At 50.0% G+C, this 17,111-nt stretch overlaps 1 protein-coding gene across 1 annotated transcript in view; it reads right to left on the reverse strand.

Annotated features, from left to right (window-relative positions):
* Positions 1-17,111, reverse strand: part of GRIK4 (glutamate ionotropic receptor kainate type subunit 4) — a 214,055-nt gene that overhangs the window by 135,025 nt on the left and 61,919 nt on the right. The window contains exons 7-8 of the mRNA XM_090257477.1: positions 8,433-8,585; positions 7,463-7,567 (exon numbers count right to left, since the gene is read on the reverse strand). Coding sequence (XP_090113603.1) covers positions 7,463-7,567; positions 8,433-8,585 — 258 coding nt within the window. The remainder of the gene's footprint in view (positions 1-7,462; positions 7,568-8,432; positions 8,586-17,111) is intronic.

The following is a 17,111-nucleotide window of genomic DNA, read 5'->3' on the forward strand; positions in this document are numbered from 1 at the left end:
AGGACTATATCAAACTAAAAAGCTTATGCATAGCAAAGCAAACAAACTCTCAACAAAGTGAAAAAACAACCTACTAAGTGGAAAATGATATTCACCAATGAGACATACAATAAGGGGTTAATATCCAAAATTTATAAAGAATTCATACAACTTATCAACAAAATACCGAACAATTCAATTAAGAAATGGACAAAGGACCTGGAGAGACAAGTCTCTAAAGATGACATACAGATGGCCAACAGACCTATGAAAAGATGCTCAACATCACTGATAATTAGAAAAATACAAATTAAAACCACAATGAGCTATCACCTCACAATGGCAAGAATGGCTATCATCAATAAATCAACAAACAGCAGGTGTTGATGAGGATGTGGAGAAAAGGCAAACCCAGTGCACTGTTGGTGGGAATGCAGACTGGTCCAGTCGCTATAGAAAACAGTATAGAGGGTCTTCAAAAAATTAAAAATGGAACTGCTTTATGACCCAGCAATTCCACTTCTGGGTATATATCCAAAGAACCGTAGAACCCTAATTGGAAATAAAATGTGCACCCTATGTGCATTGCCGTATGATTTACAGCAGCCGAGGTGTGGAAGCAGCCCAGTGCCCATCAACAGACAAGTGGATAAAGAAGCTGCGGTACATTTACCCAATGGAATGCTAGTCAGCCATTAAAAATAATAAAATCTTATCATTTGGGATATCATGGACCTAGAGGGTATTGTGGGAAGTGACATAAATCAGTCAGAAAAAAACAAATACTGTATGATTTCACTTCTATGTGGAATCTAAAGAGCAAAATAAACAAGCAAGATATACAAACAAAATACAAACAGACTCATAGCTACACAGAAGAGAATAATGGTTGCCAGAGGGGAGGGCAGATGGGGGCTGGGTCACAAAGGTGAAGAAATCAAGAAGCACAGATTGGTAGTCACAAAATCGTCCTGGAGATGCAAAACCCAGCACAGGCGATGGAGTCAATAATGTTGTAATAACTCCGTAGGATGCCAAGTAGGTACTTTAAATTACCGAGGGACCACATTGTCAAGTATATGACTGTTTAACTGCTAAACTAGCACAAGACAACGTGGCATGTAAAGTGTCGTTGAGAATAAGACTTAAAAAGAACGTGCGCTCCACAGTAGTGATCATGGCGCTCGCAGAGCCACTGCCTGCGCAACAAATGCCTGAGCCTTGACGGCCATCCCGTTAGTGCCGATGGGACATGAGCTGTCACACAGGCTCTGAACAAGAGGGCTCGGGGAGAGGGGCCTCTCCATACAGAGGACAGCGCCTCCCTGCTGCTCCCTACATCGAAGGCATTCTGTGGCAGCACCATGTCTACCTGACAAGGTGGTTTTGGGGTTTCTGTTGTTGTTTTCCTTTGAAGTGGGAGAAGATGCGTGGAGGGGGAACAGGAGGGCACCCCACTGGGAAGTCTGCTAACAGTGCTATCAAAGTTACAGAAGATGCTTCCTGGGGCTCATAGCTGCAGAGGGCCATAGCACGTAAGAAAAACAGCTGCCTTTGTGTGGCTCAGAAGTGCTACCAAGCTCATCCTGCTGGGACAGACGTGGGCTCAGGTCTCCCCAAAAAGGGGCAGGCTACCTTCAGGAAGGCCTGTCAGGGAGGATTGGGGAGAGACCCAGCCACGTGTGGTATGCACAGGAACCTCAGGAAGTCAGAATTGGTTCCTCAAACGTCTAGAGGACACAGGGTTCCTGAGTTCTTGGTTAGCAAGGGTGACTCACAAAACCATCTCTTCCATCCCCTGCCTCTGGTTAGAATGATACTCAAGTCATTCCAGAAAACCAGTTCCTTGGAAAGCAGAGTTGTCAGCTTTGGAAAACGAGATATGGCTATATTCATAGTGCTTTGTACTCGCCACTTGGCTGGCTCTGCCAATCTCTCTGTCTCCATGGGAATGGAGTTAAATGGATCAGAGTTCCAAGGAAAAGGTGATTCAGGGCTGGTTTCTATGAAAATTTCATGTGAAAATAACCCCGTGTATTTGGGAAGGTAAGCAAGTGGAGAAATTCATTGGTTCCAAGACCCAGGGTTTAGAATGAATTAAAAATTTGGAGACTAATTCCAGGAAGCAAGTTAATGTGTTTAATAGAAATGTAGTGTTTAGGGTGAGGAAGGTGATGGTCCCCTAGCACTCTCCGCTCTGTGCCATGTAGCTCCATCCAGAGTGTGGTCCCCAATGTAGGCTGTTTTAACAGACCTGAACAAACAAAAAGCATGAGTGGTAAGAGATTTGGAGACCATGTTGCATTGGGAACAGCTATGTGAGAAAAACATCGAAGGGTCCAACATTAGAAGCCCTTTAAGGGACTGTGACTCATTTATGTTGACTTCCCAGCCTTTGACATGGGGTAGGGAGTCAAAATATTTATGCTAAATTTTAGGGATGACCGAGTGAATGAAGGAATGAAGGAATGAAACAAACAATTTTCAAATATTTAAAGGGCTAGTGAAACAAACAAACCAGAAAGCAGAGTATTCTGGGTTGCTTTATGGGGTAGTATTAGGAGGGAGATTTTGACCCAGTCCTGGAAGACTTTGGAATGTGTCCCTTGGGAGGTGGTGAACTCCCCAGCCCAGGACATGCTCTGGGAGAGGCCAGATGGCTGTTTCTCTCAGGGATGCTGTGGAGAACATCCTTGCATTGTGTTGGAAGATTAGGCCTTGAAGGTCTCTTCCTGCATGGTCAAAGGCCACGCTGCAGAGTGAAGAGACCGCAGACTTTGGAGACAGGCAGATTCAGACCCAGTTCTCAAGTCTGTAACCAACTAGGTATACTGATGTGGACACATTACTTTCTCTCTTCCTGTTTCAGTTTTGTTTTACCTACAAGATGGAGGAATAGTTTTGATGCATGGTTGATAAAAAGATAAAACATATTAATATATATGCACACTGCTCAGCACAGTGCATCATGTAGCAGACACCCAATAAATGCTAGCTATTATTATTTTGTGAGTCGAGCCTATTTTCTATCCAGTCACAGGTAAGCTGAAGAGAGTGTCATGCAAACCTTCAATAATCCTGGGGTTTAGCCAGGCCAAGAGCTGAAAATCTATCATTTTCCCTGCACTGAGAAAGACAGTTGATACAGTGAGCCAGTGGAAAAGTTGAGATCTGCATCTTTAGCTAGGGATGCCAGACCCCCCTTCCTGAGCCTTCCCTCTCCCAAAGGATTAATTAGAACCTGTTAAACCATTTCAGATGCTCAGATGGAAGATGTACTCATCTTAATACAGCCCTAACAAAATCACTTGGGAGCTGCTCAAAATTTCTGATCTTTAGACCAAGTTAAATGAAGGAAATAAAAAGGCCCTCTAATGCTGTGCTTCTTTTTTTTTTCTTCTTGTCTCTTTCAAATATGATTTCTCCAAAATCAGAAAGGGAAATGATATTATTTCAGTACCATCCAGGATGTCTTCTAGGGGATGAGGAGGGAGAACATGGGATGGAGATAGGAGATCTTAGACAGGCAAAAAGTGGGGGATGGAGATAGAGAAACCAGAAGCAAAATACTGACCTCTAACCCATAAGTAGACAATTGGAAGGTGATTCAGGCTCAGCAATGTCACTTCCAGGACACTGTAGGGGACATCTTTCCCCAAATAGGCTTCAGAGGAAGCTCCACAGAGTCCTGAGATGGAAAATTCTCTCCAAACAGAATTAAAATAGTAATTTTCAAAATGGTATAAAATAACCCTGCATTCTGAAAGACTATTTTTAAAACTGTAATAATCCCTTAATCAGCCACCAGCAGGGAATATGGTATTTGGTTCAGACATTTTACCAATTATAACCCACTGAGTCCCTGCATGGTGCTTTCTAGATAATCAAAACTAGCTCTTAATAGTCAGTAGTCCAGACAGGAAGAAAAAAAACAAAACCAAATCCAAATGGGAAGACACCATTACTAGAGAAAGCCCAGCCCAGCAGGCCACTGGGAGTCAGGAGCCTTCCCGGTTTGCAGCAGGTAGTAGCAAAGCAAGAGAACTGAGCAAAATGTTTGGATGTGGGGATCTTCGCAATTCCAGGAAAATGAGGAAAAGCCAAGAGCATGGGCTTTGGAGTTGGACAAACCTGAGCAAGAATTTCAATTCTGCCCAAAGCCCTCGCTAGTGATTTCCTTGGGCCAAGCTCCTTCCCCTCCCTGAGTTTCAGTTTTCTCATGCGTGAAGTGCTATTCTTCTGATCAGATGCAATCTGTGCAAAGTGAACATGTGGGTCTGGTACACAACGGGTACTCAAGAAACGTCATTCCCCTGCTCCTGGAACTCTTCCTTCCCTGCCAGGGTCACCTTCGCTGGAAGGTAGAATATGAGAGCAGGGATAGCAACATTCCTGCCACCTGAAAGAGAAGCATGAATAATTATCACTCCTCAAACCGCGTCTTCATCCCATAATCGGCAGGGGAAGGACACAGGTCAGGAGGCAAAGGTGGGCCGGTGGTTAAGGGGGCCCAGACACAGTGTGCAGTCCCCAGTGGTGCTCACAGAGCCAGAGCCGGAGAGAACAGCAGCAGGACAGTCACCGGATTTGTTGAAGAAAAGTGGGTAATAAAAAGGACTATCGTGATCCAACTTACAAGTCCAATCAGGAGTGTGTCCTTCTGTGCCACTGAAGGTCAAAAGCACCATCCTCTTTAAAGACCACCTATGCAGCGGATTCTATCCAGCATTAGCTCAAGAGATGGGTGGGGATCAGAAAGGTGAAAAAGGAATTCTCTGCATAGAGGCTGCAGTTGACTCACATCTTCTACCAGGGCAGTGTCTGTCAAAGTGTGATCTGTGGGCAACCTATACCATAATCCTCTATCTGGGTGGAAGTCAAGAATATGCAGATTCTTGGAACGCACCCAGTTTTATTAACTCAGACTTGTGGGGAATGTGCGTTTAAGACAGCTAGCACTGGCCACTCCTGTGCACACCTAAGTTTGAGCAGCCCTGCCCTACACCAACGGTGTATGCTGCTGGAGAAGGAGCAGACGCTGGTGGTTGCTGGTGGAGTTCTTGATGAGGAAGCTGAGAAAAGCCAGCCCCAGGGGCAGCTACAGGAAGAGCAGAATGGTCAAGAGGCACTTCGAGCTTAACCAGCTATTGTTCAAGTGGAGGGAGGGACCAGGGCCACCAGCAGCCTCCACCACCACAGGTGTTGCTTGATGGAAGGGTCCAAGAAGGGGCTCTTCCCAGGAACACTCAGAAAGCTGGATGGGGGCCAAAAGGAATTTTTTGAAGCCATCGATTGGGCTTCCCACGGAGTGGGTCTGGGGTTTGGCGTGAGCCTTGTTTTCCTAGCTATTGCTTCTCCACCACGACTATCTCCACACACTCATTTCCTTACCCAGCTTTGCTTTTTGCTGTAACACTAATCACTACTGACACTATATTATATTTTTGTTTGTCTGTCTTTTGTCTGTCCCTAGAATAATTTCCGCAGAAGCAGAGACGTTGTCATTTTTTAACCTCTGCCTAGAAGAGAACCTGACAAACAGGAGGCAAAGCATCTCAACAGACATTTATTGAAAGCATGAGTGAGAATTCTCTATGTCAGATCTCCCAAGCATATTGAGGTTCAGGAAAAAGTCTGCCTAATAATCTCCCTACAGGCTGACTGCTTCATTTGTTCAGGGAAGTATGAGCCCGAGGGCACAATTTGAGTTTAATAAGCCCGAATTTCACTTAATTTTTTTGTCAGTCTCATCCCAGACTGTGAACTCTTTTTGAGTGCAGGGACTGTGCCTTTTCAGCATGTTTCTTCCATGCCAGGCGCAGGGCCTGACATGTGTCACAGGCTCCATAAAGGATTGTTGGGCGAAAGAAACGGCTGCTTGGTGAGACGCACCCATGGCGTGAGGCCACCTAGTGAGCCCTGCCCCATCCAGAAAGCTACGAAACATGGTAGCGCTGTCACTGCATAAAGGTCACACCGTTCTGGCCCAGAGCTGGCACCAGGACCAGGATGCTTTTCTCTCGGTCTGGGATTCTTTCCTTCTACATTTTGTGACCCAAGAAGAGTGACCTGGCTGCATCGCCCAGGGTAATCCACATCCTCCCAGAAGAACTCAGCTGGGTCTGTGAGGCTCTCAGACATGGGAACAAAGTGGCAGGATGTAGATGTGATGGGGCCCCCACAGTGCTGCCCGGGTGTCCTCAGAGTCTCCTGGGGTGCCGGACTGCACTGGTTCCTGGGCCCTGCCCTCGGGTTACCCAGTCAGACCCCTGGCAGGTGAAGTCTAACAGTCTGCATTTTTACCAAATTGCTAAGGTAATTTTAATGCATGATTTATCATCATGGTTAAGAACCTGGGCTTCAGAGTTAGAAATATTTGGGTACAAAACTAGTGGTCGTTATTAATTGTTCAATACCAAATAAGTCAATCTCCTCAGTTTCCCCATGTACAAAATATGGATTAATAAAAAGTATCATCTTTGTAGGGTTATGTGAGAAAATACATATGACAGTTAATGCAATGTACGGCCCACGGTAAGAACTTAATGAAGAGAAGCTGCTATGATGATTATGGTGGCAATGATGACAATGAAGGTGATGAAGACGACGAATCTCAGCAGCCCCCTGGAAGGCGGTCCTGTCACACTGTGTCCCCTTGCCCAGTGACTGGGGAAGCCAGGAGGCTCCCCAATGTCTGCCTCCTGCTGCCAGTGCATCACTTCCTGCCCGTGGGGCTTAGTTTAAGGTTGGAGAAGGGCTGGGCTAAGAGCAGTTGATTACTAGGGTGACAGGAAGTTGGGGAACCTTCAGAGAGGGGCTTGGAGCGGCTGTAAGAATCCTTTTTTTTTCTCCTGATGTAATAGAATAAGAGAAAAGGAGAAGGTAAATGGAGGAGAATAAGCAGAAGAGTAGGAAGTTGAAAGAAGCTACAAAGGACAAAGCAATGCTAAGCTGACGGGAGTAAACAGGGAGCAGTCAGGAGAGGAGGGACCTAACTGCCACGGTCTGGGGTGGGGGAGGGGCGGGCTGCGTGTGGGTTGGTCAGAAAGGAGCTGACAGGCCATCCATTCCAATGCTAAAGATGTTCCTCAGCCCCCATGGGACCTGATCTCTGCCTAACCAGCAAGCACCCGGAGTCTCACACTGGGTCCAGGGTTAGGGCAAGATTCAGGGAGTAGAATAATCCAAAAGAGTGGAATGGCTTGGGAATTCCTTCCTCCCATGACAGACCCTCACCTCCCTTGTCCCCAAGGTTGCATCTTTCTTGATATTGTGCTGAAGCTGCAGTCCCTAAACCCACACTGGCCAAAGCTGGTGGCAGGAAGGGGGAGGTCAGTGTGTGGGGGGCCTTGCACAGGACGCAGCCACTGCTCTTGGGGACACCTGAGCAAGGAGGCCACCCTGAAGTGCTGAGGAGAAACAGACAGGGCAGAGAGAGGGGTGAAGAGGCTGTCTGCCCCCAGGGCACTGCAGCCAGGCTTACCTGCCGAAAGCCGCTCTTCGTGAACTGCAAGACTTTCAGGGCATAGTTGGACCTCTGGCCTTTGCTGCTGAATTCAATGTGGCCGGTGAGACCTTCCAATTCTACCTGTCCGAAAGAGAGGGAGTTACAGCACCAGCGGGGTCCATGTCCCACGTGGCCCAAGCAAGCACTCCACACATGCTGGGCAGGGGTGCCCACGTAGCACGCCCAAGACAGGGACCACCATCAAGGTCTGTTCTTCTGTCCGCCGCTCAGCCACAGGCCCTTGAGACTAGTGTGATGCCTCTGTCGCTGACTCCGAGTTGGTTGGGGCTGGAGGAGAGAAAAGATGCCCTCCACCTGCGGCCCTCACAGCCCCTGCATGCAACAACACAAGATGCTGGCTTGAGCTGAGGCTCCCCGAAGACCCTCCTCTAGGCCTTCGGCTGTCCATAACATTTATCCTATTTGGGCAGCCGCTTACCACCACCACCCCAGACTGCAAGGAGTCAGCATGATCTGACTTAAATGCAAAACTCAAGCCACTCTGCTCCAGGCTTCTCTGACAAGTGATGTCTTCTTCACGGGCTGAAAAGGCATATCCATCCCACTGCAGGACATGTGGCTGAGAGAACACGTGAGCCCAGCACCAAGTGAGATGTGCTGAGCCTGAGGGATCATGGTCTAGAGCATAATCATGGTCCCCATTTTATGCCAGCTTTGCTGGGACCACCCATGAGCCAAGGGGTCTGTTTCCAAGCCTGGAATCCAGAAAGGTCTCACCGTCAAATGCTCTCAAGGGCCACTGTCCTGTAAACAGACTTTCCACTGATCCTGGTGATTTTAGGGATTGGGGAACCAGTGAACGGAGTTGCCACAGATCACTATTTCCTCTGGGGCTAGGACAAGCTGAGAAGGCCTGGGAAGGGGTGGCTTTGAAGCGATTCCCTCCTGGCAGCTGGTGTGGTCCTGCAGAGCTCCGGCCCCTCACCATGCGCAGGTAGTTCATGAGGCTGGTGCCGTGCTGCCAGATCTGGGCCGAGCCACAGGACAGGGGCTTCACTCCAATCTCCTGGCTCCGGTTCAGCTCTTGTACCGCGGTCAGCACAGTGTAGAGGGCATCGAACAGCAGCGCCGAGGAGAGCTGCGAGAGGGCAAAGGCCAGAGGCCGTCCACCGGAGAGGGAGTCATGGGGTGGGATAGGGGAGGAGGAGCAGAAGGAGACAGTGACATGTGTAAAGGAAGGGAAGGGAAGGGAAAGAGAAAAGCAAAACAGAAAAGAAAGAAGGGTGCATCTTTGTTGCCTTTGACCAACATCCTTGTCCTGGACTAGCTCCACTTCCCCTAATAGTCCACGTTCTTGCTCCAGGCAGACAATGATGTCAAAGGATTTTCTGGGATTGGACTAATGAGCTACCATTTGGGGCCCAAAATGACTTCAAGGATATCCTATTCCTTCTTTCCTCCAGGGAAGTACCACCTTCCCCAAAAGTCCCCAAGAAGGGATGGGGCTGCCTATCTCAAGAAGAGGAAGGAACCTGTCACTTCCCCCGTACATGCTCAGTCTACAAAACCCAGCTGAAGTTTCTTTCCTCTGGGAAGACATTCATGATATTGTTTTTCCCAGCTGTACATATTATTACAGTCCACTTTGCACTATTAATCTGATGGGTATGTATAAAGTGCATGGTAAGTTCAAAGCCCAACGATGAGTAAGAGCCTACTCCTATGGTATATCATGATGAACAGGGGAGAGAGTATGGGAAGACAGGACACACAAAAGTGTAACATGATACTGAGTCAGATGGACCCACAAAAGTCCGTGGGAGTTCCAAAGAGGAAGACCACTTATCTGGCTGGGTGATCAAGAAAATGTTTTCTGGAGGATGCAATGTTTGAATTTATCACTAAAGAATTTTGGTAGAAAAATTATTGAATATAGGAGTGGGGAGCAGCTAAATAAGGGAGAAGAGCATTCCAGAGGTGGAACTGTGTGAGCCAAGACAAAGGTGGAAAGTGCAGAGCACATGTGGAGGAGGAAAGGGAGAGGAAGAAGAAAGAAACCAGAAACAATGTAGGGGTCATGCTTTGGGACTCTTAAGACCAGGAGGAAGAGGCCAGTTCCTTTTCGTCCATATTTTCATCTCCCTATTACACTGCAGACTCACGGGGCAGGAACACACAGGGCCTTGGTCACCACCTCCTGCACCAGGACCCGGCACATCGTAGGCCTCCATAACATCTTCACGGAATCAAATTAAATTTGGGGTGAAATCTGCCCACAAGGCTTAGAGTGAACACTATATCAAGTTAAGTAGATGTTAGTGGCCCTTGGGGAGGGTAAGGCTGAGGGTCTGAATGAAAGTGGAAGAAGCAGAAAAACAGAAGACACTTGTCCTTGGGGACATGCCACTCAATAGAAATCTACTGAGTGTAAACAACTGTAGGGTCAGCACTGTGTTGGGGCCCCGAGAGGGAGGGAGGGGAGGCCTTTTGGGGGGAGCAACGTGGGATGCAGGAAACCCACACTCCACCCCATTACAGAGTGAGTGTGTTCCTTCACGGAACTGACATTCTACCATGAACAATGCCACCCTGTCCCTTCTTAGCCTCTTCTTTCACCATAAGGAAGAGTTGACAGCACTCTCCATGTGACTTCGGACACTGGGCCCCCGGATACTGACCGAGCCCTCAGAATGGGACCGCAAGGTTGGAGGCAGGGAGGCCATTTTGTGACCTCTTGGGTGTTTTCAAGCTTTGCAGACAGAACGTAAGCAGCTGAGATGCTGCAGTGAAGGAAGAGCGCTCGGAAGCAGGGGCACTGGAGCCAGAGTCTGGACCCCAGCCCTCGCGTCTGCTACGAGTGAGCTGGGCTGGTGGCTGCTCCCTGACGTGAGCAGGAGTCTCCTGTGAAAGAGAGGCTGCCACCCTGCCTGACAAGTCTGTCAACTGGGGTGTCAGGGGTCACCCTTCCTGAGGGATGGGACTGTGTACCCCAGGTGCAGATGAATGTCAGCAGGTGTCCAGGAAGCAAGTGGTGGCTGAACTCAGGTTCTGGGGAGTAGTAAGAACAGAGAGCTACCGGCTGGGAAGAATGACTCATTTCATTCACAGCTTTGGGACGTGCTGGGCCAGGAGGTCTGTAACAGGAGTGGGAAAATCCAGCCAATAAGATCTGTACTCCAGTCCAAGTTCAGTGCATTGTGAAACTGCCTGGCCAGTGTGTTCTCTCTTTCTCCCTTGCATCCTCTTTTCTCCTGCTCTCTTTTCCCTTCTTCCCCACATTTATTCAACCCTTGTGATCTGGCAGAGACCCTTTATCTTCTACCAGGCCTTATAGCCAGGAGTGAGCCATTGTGTCCCTCTGTCTACATCGGGTCTTCTGCCCCACTTCCCAAACAAAGGCTGGTCCTGAAGCCACATGCAGTCTGCACAGCAGGCTGGTCAGGGCACCTCCATTGTGTGATCAGGATCAGCAGAGACCTCTACAGTCCTGCAGAGTGTGCTACCAGCCAGGCTCCTCTCAGTGCCCCCCACCCATCACCCTGGGCCTGTCTTCTCTTTCCCACTGCCCTTCCCCTTTGCGGCTTAGCCCTTTGTTTGAGTCAAGGCTCACTGAGTTGTAGCTGATGCTTCTCGGTCAGCTTACAACTGCCTTGTCCTTTGCACACAATTCATTTTTCTGTAAGCACATGCGGCTCCTTTATTAAAGGGCCTCTTGTATTGCCTTGCCAACAGGACATATGGAAATGATGAGTGCTATGGACTCTTCCATCCCACACAGACAAATGACTTCCTAAGGACACTTAGTCACCCCTCTTGACCCTGGCTCCTAGCCCCTATAGTCTGGCTACTGAAGTGATACTTTAAATTTGCCTTTAACCTACCTTCTTCCTTACCTCCCAGTTAATCTTTCCATCCTGAAACCCTCAAAATCACCAAGTGTGAGAACTGGAGGGGGATCCTAGAAATCAAGTAGTCCAACTCTCTCATTTTACAAGTGAAGAAATTTAGGTTCAAAGAGTTCTCCTCTTACCTCATAGCACCAAGTGAGACCATGGGAGAGTCAGGACAGAAGTCCAGCAACCCTCTCCCAAGTCTGCTCTCCACCCTTCTTTGCAGCTTTGTCTTCCGACCTCACTTCCCAACAAAGCATCTCTCAGAAAGCTGGGGTATGCCATGGCTCCATTATATTGATTCTTGGGCCCAGCTCTCCAGAACCACATGAGCAATCTTTCCAGATGTGGCCACCTTCTCAACATCAGACAGGAGCAAGCATGAGACTGCTGGGCCAGAGTGGGGCACAGGGAAAGCTGGTGGCAGGAGCTTCCCTGTTGCCCTGGGTTTGGTCATCACCCAGTTTGCCTCCTGATCTGACTGATTGTCTTCATGCTACCCTCTCAGTTAAGAACCAGTTGGAACTTTTGCTGGAACAAGACTTTAAGGGCAAGATGGAGGGACAGTGAAAAGGTATTTATCACTCATTCTTTCCTTCTTCCTTCCTAATATGATCCCATTTCTTTAGGGGTCCTCCCCTTCCCCTAAGCAACCATGTGCTTCAGGGACAGCTGATTCAGTCCCAGTTCCTTAGTGAGCCTGAGTGGTCCAAAAGTCACCCCATCCTCCTCACAGTATGTGATGCAGGACTTGGCATGGGACCCCTCTATGGCCGATGAGATATGACCGGAGGCCTGCAGGGAAGAATGGCTTCTCAGAAGTTTCCTCTCTCGAAGGGACATACTCCCTTCTCCTGTGGACATTCCTGCATCTGCATTTGGTGCCTGGAGCAGCAGCCATCCCCTCAGATCCAGCCTGATGAAGACACCGACACCAAGATGACAGCAGAGATGCAAGGAGCCTAGGTTCCCAATGACGTCACTCCGGACCCTGCCCTACCTCTCCACTTCCTGTGACATGAAAGATCACATTTCCTCTTTTTTTGCTTGAGGCAGGTTAATTCAGGAATTCTGTAACTGAAAACAAGAGCCCCCTAACTAGTCCTGAAGCCCTGGGAGCCCCGTCCTCCTAGGAGCATGGTTGATGCAGGCCCCCTCTCCTCACAGGCTGCACGCAGAGACGCTCCCCACTGCGGACTTGCAGCTGCAACATGCTGCCCATTGCCCCTCCTCCCGCCAGGCCCCAGTCCCTTCCTGCTGCATGATGGTGGCTATCCCCACTCCGTCTGGACAAGGTTTTCTTGGCTGATGCTCTCTTACTAGCAAACAATCCCGATGCTGGGAGATTAGTGTGTGCCCCTTTCCAGTACTCTTTGGTGTCTCAGACTTCAGGGCCTTCAGGATTCTCTGAGTGCTTCGAATAATTACAACGGCAGCCAGGGATGCTGGGGGCAGCAGCGGACAGAAGGACCAGTGTCAGGCCCCTGGATCCTCTCCATCTGTGGACTGCCTCTAGAGAGGTGACGTGTGACACAGGTGACATGTCCCTCACATGCTCTGGGCCTCACAGGTCCTTTCTGCGGTTTGGCCTAGGCTGATCTGAACTGAAAACGCCCAGCCCAGTGTCCTCAGGGCCTCCACACATAACCAGACAGCCCCTGGCACAGGATCCGGCCGTCTGCCCAGGACTCATACCTGGGTCCTCCGCCTGCTTCCCGAGACCTGGCTTCCATCTCATGCTCCTCCAGCTTCTCCTTAAGCTGTGATCTCCTCCCCTCACCCAGCTTCGTCCAGATGGTGTGAGAGCCTGTGGCCTCCATCTGACTTTCATCTCCATCCCAAAGTCCTCAGCGGCTCCCTCCCTCCAGTGTTGTTTATTAAGGCAGCTCTGGACAGCGGCTGGGGAAAGGCAGTCTGGAACAGAACAGAGCTCCACCCATGTCTGCACTTGGGGCTGCCCCCGTGCCCCCCGCTGGCCTCTCACCCTGTTTCCCTCCCTTCTCACAGCCCCTCTTCTGCTGCGGCCACCACGACCCTGTGTGCGCACTGCCTCAGTCCTGGCTCCGCTTCTCCTGTCCCTGTCTCTTTTAAATATTCGACCACTCAAATGCCTCAGTCCTCATTTAAAATACTTGCCTCTATCTTGGCACCAAAACGTTGATTGGTAAGGAACCTTCAGTTCTCTTGCTTTTATATTTTCATTTGGTTCTTCATTGTTACATTCCTTTGAGCTGTTTGGAAATTGTTTAGGGGAATGAAGGATTCTATGAGTCCCTCTGACTCAGGGAATTGTGGCTGAGTTTCTTCCTCTTTCTGTGCAATAAAAATTAAAATATCTCCTAAACATACATCCTGGTCTACCTGGCCCATCCCAGGTGCCTGGGTTCCCAGGGTCCTCTTGGATGACCGTTTGCCTCTGAGCCTTTGTAGTTTCAACTCTAATGCCCATACTATACCAGGACAGGAACCATTGCAATCTCGTGGAATAGTCCTACAATCCGGGTTCTGTTCTGTGATACAAACACTCACTTACAAACATCCGTTTTAGCATAAATTCTAATTTCTTAATCTAAACATCTGCAATTTAAATGATATTCCATGATTTTCATTTTTGCAGCATGAGGACTGGGAATGGTGGGTGGGACAGGGGCTGTGGGTCCCCAGCAGGACACCCCTTGCTTGCATCACTGCAGGCTGGAAGCACACCTGCAGTCTGTTGTCCACCAGCCGGGCTTCAGGCCCGTGGGCAGCACTCAGCTGTCTTTCCTGCGAGTCCTCAGTTCAGCGAATACTCTCCGTGTTCCTCCCAGCAAGCCCACCTGAGGCTCTGTCAGCCCAACTGGGAAGCTGGCACTAAGTCAGGAGGAAAGGCACCAGGAGAGAAGGAAATGCCAAGAGTGAAGAGGGACCATAAAGTGTGGGAGAGAAAAAAAGAGCAGGAGAAGAGAGAAAGGAGGCTATGGTGCAGAAGAAGATGCAAAGGGAAGCGTGAGGGAGGGAGGCGCGAGAGGGAAAAGAGAGACTGGAACTGAGATGGTGAGAAAAAGAGACAGGAAAGGAGAGGAAGGTGGGCAGAGAGAGGGAAGCACAGCCGGTCCCCACCAACTGGGAGCCTGTTTACAAAGCTAGATGTGCGGACAAATCAAGATGTGCTCTCTGCACCTGATGGTTTGTGGCCAACGGCTCCCCAGCTGACGTAGGAGCGGGCTGCTGGTGCCGGGAGTTTCAGCCCAGAAGGCAGTGGGAGAGGCCCTGAGAAGGGTTTGCTGCTGTCTGAAGCTTCCTTTTCACGTTCTCAGTGTGAGCCGTTCCTGCAACCTGTCCCCCACGAGGCTGCAGAGACCAGGGCTGGAAGCTTCTCTGCTACTGAGGGGCAGCCCCAGCCCCCCACCCCCGCACCAACCTACCCCTCTGTGCCTCGGCTTCCTCATCTGTGAAAAAGGAGCTCGTGGCCTCTTTTATCTGCCATTAGGACACTGTGAGGAGGAAGCAGAGGTCGGGTGGGGTGATTACACGGGCAGGGCCACAGTGTTCTTCAGCTGTGCTGAGGTGAAAGCAAATGGATGAGAGCCCTTATCTCCTTGGCCAGAAAGAGCACAGGGGCCCATTTTACTGGCCAGAAAACCACAGGCACTTGGCCAAGAGAAGGCCAACAGCAGTGGAGCCACAGTCTGTGACCTGGGACTGGCTGCTCCCCAGGGGCCATGCTGGGTCTAAGGCTCTCACTTGCTCTCCCCACAGAGCCCCCCAGAAGCAGCAGAGTGCATAGGACACAGCCTGCCGGGACTCTTGTTCTCTACCCTGGAACAGAGGGGGGTCTCTGAAGACCCAGCCACTCCCCACATGCCCTCCAAACATTCTCGGGTAGCATAAGACGCTAAGGTCTTGGGAAGTCCAAGACTGCACTGGGAAGCAGAGGAATGAGGCCAGAGCTTCCTGTCCATTGAACTGCTTGGGGCTGAGTTCCCATGACAGGTACCTCTCCAGGGCAAGTTAGCGACGGGTCTGCTGCCTGGACACCCTGCTCTGCGTGCCCCGCACGGTAAGTGAGCACCCTGGAGGACGTGCTTCCCTCCCCTAGAAAGCCCGCCCTGATCTCTGCAGGCAGAACTGAGGGGCTTCCCTCTGCTTCCATAGGAGTGGCGCACAGCTTGGGGCCGTTTTCACGCACCGGGCCCCAAGCCTTCGCCTGCTTTGTGCCTAGGCCCTTTGCTGTGCAACTTTGCGTTATTTTTTCCTCTAAAAGGGTGGAGTATGCTTCCTCATCCCTTGACTTTGAGTCTGTGTGTCGGGCTTTCTTTGGCCAACAAAATGAGGTGGCCGTCCCGGGAGCCTGAGACTGACAGGTCTTGTGTGTTTCCATGTCCTTGGCCGCCCTTCTGTCACCACCATGAGACATGACAGGGCAGCCTGCTAGGCTGGGGCCAGGGTGCGAGTATGTGGGACAGAGCTGCCTAATTCAGTCAGCCCCCCCCCCCCCCCCCGTAGGTCAGTCAGATCTGCGAGTGGCCAAGCTGAGCCGGGTGAGACGAGCCGACCCCTGGCTCACTCTCATATGCATGAACTACATCCATGTCATTGTTGTGTGCTGGCGAGACCTTGGGGGCCGGTGTCACACAGCATTTCTGCTGCAGAACTCCCTGATATACTTACTGATGCCTATCCCAATGGCTGATATATAAAATGTTAAATGAAATCACTCGATGCGTAACTGTACTTTGAAGATAGAATCATATCCCATTTTATCCTCATAACAATCCTCTAAGATGATCAAGTGTAATTAGCTCAGAATTACAGATTAAAAAACCTGAGGTCCAAAAGGGTTCCACAGCTAGCTAAGGCCACACAGGGAAAAGTTACAAGGCCAGTGTTTGCATCCAGGTCCTGCTGCCCACAAAGCAAGTGCTGCTTTCACTTGTGAGTGTGGCCGGAGCCGCCCACAGCCTGGGAAAGGCCTTGTTTGGCCTTCATGCTGGTCCCCACAGGCCATGCTGCCAGGCATCAGGACCTCGCTCTCGTCTGCCTTCTTGTGGTCAATGTGAGCACTGATGCAACGTCTGTGCCCCTCAGGCAGAAGTTGGAAAAGTGGCCCAGGGACTTGTTGTTGCACTAGGCCAGATGCGAACACAGCGTGGCTTAAGTTGGAGAGGATGCAGAAGCCTTCGTTTCCTTCCCTAACACTGTGCTGTGCATCAGCACCTCATCAGAGTACCGGAGGGACAGCCACAGAATGGCAGGGGAGACCAGGTACAGGGCAGGTGCTCCTGCCAGGAGAGGAGCCTGGTCCCACCCACAACACTGTGCCTGAGGACACCCCTCCCTGTCCCTCAAGCCCTAACACGTGTGAGGACCCCATCCAGCACTTCTTGTGCACACTTACCTTTTTTAGGTCAAAAATACCCTGTGAGGATGGAATCTATCAACTCACATGAACCTCAATTCTCAAGCTCCTTTCTCCTATCTGCTTCTTCTGATCAAAGCTCCCTGAGCTTTGCATGAGCTCTGGCCCCTTAGCCACTTCTCCCTTCCTAAGACTTTCCCAGGCTACACAATCAAAAAAGCAAAGATTTTGGTGGAAGGTCACTTTGTCCTTCAGTAGGCCCACTGCCAGATCACCACTGTGGCCGACAGCTGATCAGGAGCCCACGTGTGCCAATGTCCAGAACTGTCCTTGCTTCTGAGCCCGTCTTACCAAAGACAGGTATCACTTCCATTTTTTTATCTTCACCTGAGGACTCGTTTTTTTCATTGCTCTTAAAGAGAGAGGAAGGACA

Source organism: Furipterus horrens, unplaced genomic scaffold (genome assembly GCF_987537825.1).
Source record: "Furipterus horrens unplaced genomic scaffold, mFurHor1.1.pri manual_scaffold_11, whole genome shotgun sequence".
Lineage (NCBI taxonomy): Eukaryota > Metazoa > Chordata > Mammalia > Chiroptera > Furipteridae > Furipterus > Furipterus horrens.